The sequence below is a fragment of the Tarenaya hassleriana genome, unplaced genomic scaffold (assembly GCF_000463585.1).
Source record: "Tarenaya hassleriana unplaced genomic scaffold, ASM46358v1 Cleome25, whole genome shotgun sequence".
In the NCBI taxonomy this organism is placed as follows: domain Eukaryota; kingdom Viridiplantae; phylum Streptophyta; class Magnoliopsida; order Brassicales; family Cleomaceae; genus Tarenaya; species Tarenaya hassleriana.
The window spans coordinates 268,358-277,990 of NW_010965775.1; the positions used below are offsets into that span (position 1 = coordinate 268,358).

Consider the following 9,633-nt stretch of genomic DNA (forward strand, 5'->3'; position numbering starts at 1 on the left):
GTACGGAACTAATTGTCATTACTGTTCCTCCGAAATTACACAAAAGCCCTCGTTCCCGATACATACTACAAGTTCTTTTTAATTGAAAAAAAAAATCAAAGGGAGAGGGTAATTTCGTGATTCAGCAGATCCATTTTCACTCTCCATGTCAATAACCGTTTGCCTTGTAAAATCCATCCATAGAAAGTGAAGAAACAAACAATCCCCACAAAATCTCTCTCCCTGCGGAAAGGGGAACTCTCCATGAAGAAGCAGAAGCAGATCCAACCCTCGAACCCTTTCGATCTCCTTTCCGAGGAACTCGTGTTCATAATCTTGGACCTCATCGCTCAGAACCCAACCGATGTCAAATCCTTCTCTCTATCCTGCAAGTGGTTCTACCATATCGAATCCAAGCACCGGAGAACCCTGAGTCCGCTCCGTTCGGAGTACCTCCCTCGGGTCCTCACACGGTACCCGAACACCTCCCACCTCGATCTCACCTTCTGCCCACGGGTCACAGACAACGCGCTTCGTACCATCGCCGACCTCTGCGGTCCGACGCTCCGGTCCCTGGACCTTTCGCGGTCGGGGGCCTTCTCGGCGGTGGGGCTGCTGAGCGTGGCCGTGAAATGCGTGAATCTGGTGGACATCGACCTCTCGAACGCGACGGAGATGAGGGACGCGGCCGCGGCGGTGGTGGCGGAGGCGAGGAACCTGGAGAGGCTGCGGCTGGGGAGGTGCAAGTTGCTGACGGACATGGGAATCGGGTGCATAGCCGTCGGCTGTCGGAAGTTGAGTTTGGTTAGCTTGAAATGGTGCGTTGGCGTTGGAGATTTGGGTGTTGGTTTACTCGCCGTGAAGTGCAAGGAAATTCGGAGCTTGGACCTCTCCTACTTGCCGGTAATTTTGGAAATTGAGTTCTGGTAACATGTTTTCCTTCCTGAATTTCCTGGAGAAATTTCGCCCAGGGTTACATTTGGATTCAAGTTGAACTACTTTTGCCAAAATTGGAGAGTTGGGTTTTCGTGTTTGATAATCCTACGGATAACTGCGTCATTTCCTGCCTCAAACATCAATTTCCCTGATATAGATTTCGTTTTCTTTGCAATCAAACATGTTGGAATCTGAATTTTTATAACGTGGGAATTCAACGTGTTTAATTATTATCCATGTCTTTCGTTGCTGAGAATTCAACTTCAACACTCAACATTCTAGTTTACTGGAGGGAGTCATTTTTCTTGCTGTTCTCTCGGAAAATGAAGGGATTAATTTCTGCAGATAACGGGCAAGTGCTTACATGATGTTCTGAAATTGCAACACCTTGAAGAGCTTCTTCTAGAAGGGTGCTTCGGGATAGACGATGATGGCCTTTCCTCACTCAGACATGAACTCAAGTCATTGAAGGTTACCTCTTCTCCAAGGAACTCGTTTGCTTAGCCTTTGTATACAATATCCATTTCATGACTCATTGTTTGTCCCTCATCGAACTCGAATAAACATGTTCAACTTCACATAACCTTACAGCTGAGCTTCAGAGAAAGCAAGCCACTTCCAGCTACCGTTTGTAATACTGGGCATAACTTCTCTGATTCATTAACTGGAAACTGTGTCTGTTTTGCAGAAGCTTGATGTGTCGAGCTGTCAGAATCTAACTCACAGGGGCTTAACCTCCCTACTGAGTGGGGCAAAATGTTTGCGGCAACTCGTGCTGGCACATGGTTCTTCTGTAAGTTCCTCATCTAATTATAATCTCCAAAAACTGATGGGGTCAGCATTGTTCTGTGCAAGGTGCAAACATTGATCAGCTGTTATGACAGTGGGTGGTCACATTCGTTGTCAAATTTCCAACACCGGTCTTTTGGATTCGTAGTGGTGTGGTTGATCACCGTCACCGTTAGTTGGAGGACCGATTTACCACAACCTTAACTGCATGCTGATTACTGACGGCAGGTGGCTGATATGAGTGTTCTTTGCTGATCCAGGTCATATCATCAGATTTTGCCAATTGCGTGGAGAAAATCTCAACATTGCAGTCAATCGCACTGAATGGTTGTTCCATTACTCCTGACGGGCTGCAGGCCATTGGCATTTCGTGCAATGCCCTGAAAGAGCTCAGCTTAAGCAAATGCCTAGGGGTGACGGACGAAGGTCTCTCTTCCATATTGATCAAACGGAAAGACCTAAGGAAACTTGACGTCACATGTTGCCGGAAACTGACTGGTGTTTCCATTGCCCAAATCGCAAATTCATGTCCCAGTCTCATCTCCCTGAAGATGGAGTCTTGTTCTCTTGTTCCTAGAGAAGCCTTCGTGTTGATTGGGCAAAAGTGTCGATTTCTGGAGGAGCTTGACTTGACAGATAACGAAATTGATGATGAAGGTTTTTCTCTTTCTCCTCACCTTTAAGAGATGAAAACTCTCGATTTGATCGAGACTTCACATGCTTTTACATGTTTCTTCAGGTGCTTAACATTGTTTGTTGTCTTCCGCACGGTGCAGGACTGAAGTCCATATCTAGTTGTCTTAATCTCTCGTCGTTGAAGGTTGGAATTTGTCTTAATATAACAGACAAGGGGCTCTCATACATTGGAATGGCCTGCTCAAACCTCTGTGAACTTGATCTTTACAGGTTCGTCGCTTTGATTCTCATAGATTTTTGTATCTTGATGCAGAACGGATTGAGAAACTTTTCTCTTTCCGGGCAGAATTTAGATTGTTGGATTTTTTGGCCATCTGCAGCGCTTCAAATAAAAAATGCTCTGATCCACACACCTGGTGTACCCTTTTTTCTCAGGAAAATATGAAATCTGATTAGTGTTTTCTTTGAATTATTTTCATTTTTTTTGTGCTCTTGTCATTCAGTCAAATGAGCTATCTCCGGGATTTTGTTCATATCCAAGTGGCTGGGTAATGAATGATATATATGGCAAAATGTTGTTTGGGTTTGGCATGATTTACAGGTCAGTGGGGATAACAGATGTAGGGGTTTCGTCAGTAGCCAGAGGCTGCTCCAAACTTGAGGCCATTAACATGTCATACTGCAGAGACGTGACAGACATGTCATTGGTAAGGCTGTCCAAGTGCCCGAGACTGAAAACGTTAGAGTGCAGAGGATGCCCTCTGGTGACGTCTCTAGGAATGGCTGCCATTGCCGTTGGCTGCAAGGGGCTGGCTAAGCTCGACCTGAAGAAGTGTCAGAACATCGACGATTCCACAATGATCACACTTTCCCACTTCTCCCACTGTCTCAAACAGGTAAGAAGACAATCCTTGTGTGCGTTTTTTGGTTCAGAGGTTGGGTTGAGTTTGAGAAGATGGGGTTGAATGACCAGATAAGCGTGTCGGAGACGGGAGTGACGGAGGTGGGGCTGATGTCGTTGGGGAACATAGGGTGCCTTGAGAACATAGCGGTGGTTCAGTCGGGCGGCTTTACCCCTGGCGGCCTGGCGGCTTCTCTGATGGCATTCCCAGCTCTTAGGAAACTCAAACTCCACTCGTCTTTCAAAGCCCTCCTCCCTCCCACCATCTTCCTTCACTTGGAAGCTCGCGGTTCTGTCTTTCTCTGGAAAGACCCATCTCCTCAGGTGCGGTACAGTCTTATTTATTCCCATCTGACGAAAAAAGGAGACCTTTTTAAATAAATTGTGAAGTGAATCTGGGATGTTTGTTGGGTAGGGAATGAAAATGATTGGAATTCAGATGTCATATATATATATATATATATATATATATATATATGACGGGGAGGAGAGTCATACTCTTATCTTAATGAGAAGGGTATTTTTTAAATTTAAAATAATAATAATAAAAAAGGGAATGATGATGCGACAGGCGGAGTTGGATCCAAAGTACTGGAAACTGCAGCTGGAAGAAGATTATTATGGGGAGCGATAGAGAGAAGGATGATCCCACAAATGATTGGGAGAGGCAGGCCATGTGTGTATATCTGTCACATATACATGGTTGGTTGGTTGGGTGTTTTTGGTCGTTCACTCGAATAAACAACTGTCCACGTGGCCCCCTCTCGTTTGGGTCCCACTAATATTTCACCCCTTTTCTATGGTTTCTTCTCTCGTGGCATTTGAATATGCTCTCGTTTTGGTTTTTAGTCTCATATTATAAAATGTTAAAAGCAACTGTGGATTCCACCACCACTAGATAGATGCTGTGTATTTACATGTAGAATTTTATACGTAAATAAAAATTTGACGCCAAGTAATCACACCATTTGGGAAACGAAATTAAAATTCGTCTCTCTCATACTCTTCAAGTGGATGAAGAAGCATCACTGCCCCACTTGATGCTATGGACCACAATCCACAAGCTGTTAGTTTTAGCCTTAAATTCCTTTTTTTTCAATTGTAATTTTCACAAAAAATCACGAGAATTTGTGGGGACAGGGAATGGAAGTGGAAGTGGTCCACCACGACCGTAAAAAGTAATAACGGCTAGTCCGGCGTTATACAAGCATTTTAGTATCACGCACATGAATTATATTTATTTTTTGGCACGGATTTAAACATTTATTATGTTAAAAATTAAATAATAATCGGAGTTTATTTTTTTTACAGTCGATTGTCGGCAATTAAACATACGCTTTTGTGGTTAACAAATTAAAAGGAGAAATAGTAAAGCCTTATATAACTCGGTTGTTTTTATTCTGTCTATACTCTTTTATATCAGGTGACAATAACATTATATGATTCCATTGTGTCCAATCCAACTCACACAAGCCTCGCCGACAAACCGTGAAATTAGTACGTTGCACCAACAAAAACCGACCAAGATATTCCAACCCAATGTCTCATGTCCTTTCACTCTGCCTAATCCAATCTTTCCAAACAAATCTTTTTAATCCTTTTTTTTTGCAATAAAATGAGGTGAGAGAATTAGATAAAAAGGAAACAACGCCATAACAATTAAAAATAATTAGTCCCATAAATGTTACTAATTGAAATACATTTCCATTGAAATATACGAACTCATTTCTGCTGTAGATTTGAATCGATAATCGATATATTTGCCTTCCAAAATCCAAGAATCCCCCATTTAATGACATTGGATCCACCAAAAATTACGCTTGAAATCTTTAAATTAATTAAAGTCTGAATAATTAATATAGGAATCGAATAGTTCGGGTAATGACGCGGAGACTCCAAATTACGATTTTACCCCAACTGATGCTGCTCAATCAATTAACAAGGCTCGAGCCTTTTTAATTATGGGGTCAGACAGAAAGTCAGCATGGCAATATCGAAATTAGCTAGAAAACTATGCCTAAATTTGTTGGCTCGTCCGCGTGGGGAGACCACACCACCGCGTTCGTTCCGCTTATCTTCTCGGTCTCTCTCTCTCTTTCTCTCACTGTCTCGTCACCTTTACTTTCTCACTCTAAATCCATGAGTCTCTCTCTCTCCTTTGCCACATAGCCGCCGGAGAATCCCTCGCCGCCCCATTTCTAATATCGGAGCTTCACAAATCATGCTCTCTTTCTCCAGTTTTTCCGCTAGAACCCTACCGATCTGCAACTTTTCATCTTCCCCTCGAACCCTAATCGGAGCTAATCACACCGCTGCTCGCTTTTGCTCCCGATAATCTCGTTCCACCTCCTCAGATTCAGGGTCTCTTTTTTGTGTTGAATTTGATCCAGTAAACACCAGCGGGCTATTCTTTCGTTTTTTTTTGTGATTTTTTTTGTAAAGGAGTTTTTTTACAGCGAAATATTATGGAGCCTCTCACGGGGAAGCCGAGCTTCTTGCGGAATATCATGGTGCGAGTTCTTCTCTTTGGCGTTCTGATAATCGTCGTTCGATTTGCTTATGTCGTCACTATCGCCGGAGAGTCATGCAATCGCGGCGACTTCTGCTTCTTCTCTCTCCCTGAGAATCTCAACTTTGTCATCGCCGGCGCCGGAGCCAGAGTTTCTGCTGTCGTCGGTAACGACGACGTCAGATCTACGCCTGTGGGGTCGGCACGCCATGAACTGTACACCAGCAAGGATTGGATAAAGGCCGTTCAGTTGTACTCCTCCATCTTTCAGGATCTGATTGCTGATGGTTACCTGTCTCCGGATTCGAAGTCGCTGTGTGTAGAGACAGCGATTGGGCAAGATGTTTTTGCCTTGAGAGAGATCGGAGTCAAGGATTCGATCGGGATTTCGAAGAAAGCATCGCGGCCGATGGTGATCAAAGGAGAGGGACACGCTATACCCTTCGAAGATAACACATTCGACTTTGTCTTCTCCGGTGGTGGTCGCCTTGAGAAGTCGCTGAAGCAGTTGGCTTTTGCGGAGGAGATCGTCCGGACCCTGAAACCCGAAGGGTTTGCGGTGGTTCACGTGGGGGCTACAGATACGTACAGTTTCAATTCTTTCCTTGATTTGTTTAATTCCTGCAAACTGGTGAAGGTGCGTGATATAGATGGTTTTGATTCATCGATGCCTCTTGTAAGAGAAATTGTTATTCGGAAACACGCTGAGATGGGTGGTCATCGCCGGGAGAATTCTGGCGGTGACTCAGATGGTGGTAATTGTTCGGTTGCGGGATACAAAAAGGATTTGATCCGAAATGCAGAGCCTCTTATCAGTGAGGAGCCTCTAAAGCCATGGATCACACTGAAGAAGAACATAAAGAACATAAAGTATCTGACTTCCATGGTAGATATAAGTTTCAAGAGTAGATATGTATATGTTGATGTCGGGGCGCGGAGTTACGGGTCAAGCATAGGAAGTTGGTTCAGGAAAGAGTATCCGAAGCAGAACAAGACGTTTGATGTTTTTGCAGTAGAAGCGGACAAGACTTTCCATGAGGAGTACAAGATGAAGAAAAAGGTTAAGCTGATACCATATGCAGCGTGGGTGAGGAATGAGACGTTGACATTCGAGATAAATCATGACCCAGGGAAGGAGGTGAAAGCGAGAGGGAGGGGAATGGGGAGAATCCAGCCTGTTCAGTCCTCATCTGGCAGCGATGACGGTTTCGACGGGGAGGTGGATTTGATAAAAGGGTTTGATTTCGCAGAGTGGTTGAAGAACACGGTGAGAGAGAGGGACTTCGTGGTGATGAAGATGGATGTGGAAGGGACTGAATTTGAGCTAATCCCGAGGTTGTTCGAGACTGGAGCAATATGTTTGATAGATGAGCTGTTCCTTGAGTGTCACTATAACAGGTGGCAGAGATGCTGTCCTGGTCAACGCAGCTCAAAATACGACAAGACCTATGATCAGTGCTTGGAGCTCTTCGCTTCTCTCAGACAAAGTGGTGTACTTGTTCACCAGTGGTGGTAATGCTTTGCCCTTTCTGCTAGTTTCTGATTTCCCTCAAGGAGCAGATATGAAAATGTTGTAGGATTTCTTTTATATACACATAAATACTTGCTCCGTGTTGAGACGAGATTCCATTTTCTGTGAACTGAGGATGTCAGTTGCATTCTCGAAGACTTGTTTCTTGCATGGTGGACATGAATGGCAGTGGTGTCTCTTCCCATGTTCTCTGCAGTGTGAAGTCTAATTGTATAAAACGCTTCTAATATAACTGTTGGTCATTTTCTGCTTGTGGATTGCCTTCGTGGGCTGTGTGCCGTAAACGAAGATATACACACCTCTGTATCACGTCTCGCAGTCCATAGCATTACAATTTCCATGAAGGGGTGGTTTCATGGTGAGAGCTTCTAGACATATCTTCCCAAATCTTTTTATGGTTTGGTCTGTCTGTCAACCATCCTGTTATAGCATCAATCATGGTTTTTCGGGGGTATTTTGGGCCTTGATGAAGTGGAAACACTCAGATTGTGAAAGAAAAGCCTTTTTTTTTTTTTTATATTCAAAATTTAGGAGATTACGTTTTACTCTGTTTTATTTATTTTTTTCAAATCTAAAACAAGCAAACAAACAAAAGCAAAAGGGAGATGATAAATGTATAAATAGGTAAAGAAACTGAGGAAAGTAGCAATAGTCAACCGTATTCTCTGTTGCATCCTCCTGAGATGATAGGACTGTTTTGAAAAGAAAATTCAGACAGGAACAGGAACAGGAGTTGTGAGGGAGAGAGAGGATGCTGGTTGCAAACCAGACGGAGATAGCGTGCATGAAATGGCTGGGATCAACGTCCGGCGGGGTATGGAGGGGGCAGGACCCCACAAAGTTATCGACGCCCCTTCTCCTTCTTCAGGTTTCTCTCGTCTCTTCCGTCTCTGCCTTGTTACAAGCCGTTATCCGGCCTCTTGGCCAGAACTTTGTCGCCCAGATGCTGGTATGCTCTTTTTTATTTTATTTTATTATTTCTATTTTCCACTCAAATATTAGCAAGACAAAGAGTTTTGATCGGAGGAAGGAACAGGCGGGGATTTTCCTAGGCCCATCAGTGCTGGGACGCAGCAAGAGATTCTCATCAAATATATTCAACAAACGGGGGATGTTTGTGATTGATAACCTGGAGACGATATGCTTCATGTTTATCTCATACATCATGACGGTTCAGGTTGATTTGGGGATGATGAAGAGAGGAGGCAGACTGGCAATCATCAACGGCTTCGTCCTCTGGGCCCTCCCTATCGCCGTTGCCTACTCCTCCGTCTTCCTCTTCCTGAAATCCACAGGCATTTCATCCGTTGCTAACATGAATCCGAGCCAACTGTACAACCTCGCCAGGACCAACGGTTCCTTGTATTTCCAAGTCTTTTACGAGGTTCTGTCCAATCTCAAGATGCTCAACTCTGAGCCCGGAAGGTTGGGTCTCTCCTCTGCCATGACCACCAACGGCTTCGGCTGGATTTTCTTCATGCTCTACCTTGCTTATAGACGCTCCTTTCGTCCCAGCGTTACCAAACCACCATTCTGGCCCACCTTCTCCATGGTATGTATATATATATATTAGATTTGATTTGAAAAACTTGGGTTTTTTTTTTACTGGGCTCATATTCATGTATGTATGTTTTTACAGTTACTACTGACACTGGGCATAATTGTTGTGTGCCGACCAATCTTGGAATGGATAGTGAAGAAAACACCTGAAGGACAGAAACTGAGGCCAACACATCTGTGCGTAATAGTTACCATGCTCTGCATTGTCACCTTCTTGGTCGACGCTGTTGGGCTTCCCTTCATGTTTGGGCCAATGTTATTGGGGCTGGTGACTCCGAACAAAGCGCCTCTCGGGGCAGGGCTCACCAGCAAGATGGACAGCTTTGTCTCGGTCTTGATGCCCTGTTACGTTATCGGGATTGGGCAGAAGATCGACTTCCACGCTTTCGGGTTGAAAGACTTTGTGATCTTGGAGATGCTGTTTCTGCTGATGCTGGCCGCCAAGTTTGCTTCTATAGTGGTGCCTTCCCTTTTCTTCCGAGTTCCTCTCTCTCACGCCACCATGCTCGGTTTGACTGTCTGCATCCAAGGGATTTATGACGTCCAACTCTACAAACTCTCCTTGAATTACAGGGTAAACCTCGCTCTTCTCACACTATGTTCCAAAATCGATCGGGCTCAGCGGGTGACACTTGGGGGGTTTTCATGTCTAACTGCAGGATATAACAGATGAAGGTTTTGGAATGATGGTGGTGGCAGCCATGTTCCACTCGACCATTTTGACCACCATTCTGAATAATCTATACAGCTCGACGCATAAACTCATAGCTTACAGAAGGCGTACGGTTCAGC

At 44.3% G+C, this 9,633-nt stretch overlaps 3 protein-coding genes across 4 annotated transcripts in view; all 3 read left to right on the forward strand.

Moving 5' to 3' along the window:
- The first annotated feature begins 109 nt into the window (after positions 1 to 109).
- On the forward strand, positions 110 to 4,061 carry LOC104816175 (F-box/LRR-repeat protein 3). Its single transcript, XM_010544868.2, has 8 exons — positions 110 to 882; positions 1,261 to 1,386; positions 1,604 to 1,708; positions 1,965 to 2,361; positions 2,481 to 2,610; positions 2,942 to 3,236; positions 3,314 to 3,565; positions 3,813 to 4,061. The coding sequence occupies exons 1-8, from the start codon at positions 244 to 246 to the stop codon at positions 3,873 to 3,875; spliced, it is 2,007 nt and encodes a 668-aa protein (XP_010543170.1). The 5' UTR covers positions 110 to 243; the 3' UTR covers positions 3,876 to 4,061.
- Positions 4,062 to 5,333: 1,272 nt separating this feature from the next.
- LOC104816178 lies at positions 5,334 to 7,469 on the forward strand. Its single transcript, XM_010544875.2, has 2 exons — positions 5,334 to 5,602; positions 5,698 to 7,469. Exon 2 carries the CDS (start codon positions 5,707 to 5,709, stop codon positions 7,264 to 7,266), a length of 1,560 nt encoding a protein of 519 aa, XP_010543177.1. The 5' UTR covers positions 5,334 to 5,602; positions 5,698 to 5,706; the 3' UTR covers positions 7,267 to 7,469.
- Positions 7,470 to 7,558: 89 nt separating this feature from the next.
- Positions 7,559 to 9,633, forward strand: part of LOC104816177 (cation/H(+) antiporter 26) — a 3,743-nt gene continuing 1,668 nt past the window's right edge. Inside the window, exons 1-5 of one of the 2 annotated variants that reach the window (XM_010544874.1) lie at positions 7,559 to 7,639; positions 7,987 to 8,230; positions 8,318 to 8,833; positions 8,921 to 9,415; positions 9,501 to 9,633. In XM_010544874.1, coding sequence (XP_010543176.1) covers positions 8,033 to 8,230; positions 8,318 to 8,833; positions 8,921 to 9,415; positions 9,501 to 9,633 — 1,342 coding nt within the window. In that variant the 5' untranslated portion in view covers positions 7,559 to 7,639; positions 7,987 to 8,032. Of the gene's footprint in view, positions 8,231 to 8,317; positions 8,834 to 8,920; positions 9,416 to 9,500 lie in introns of both variants that reach the window. The other variant, XM_010544873.2, reaches the window with a different exon arrangement.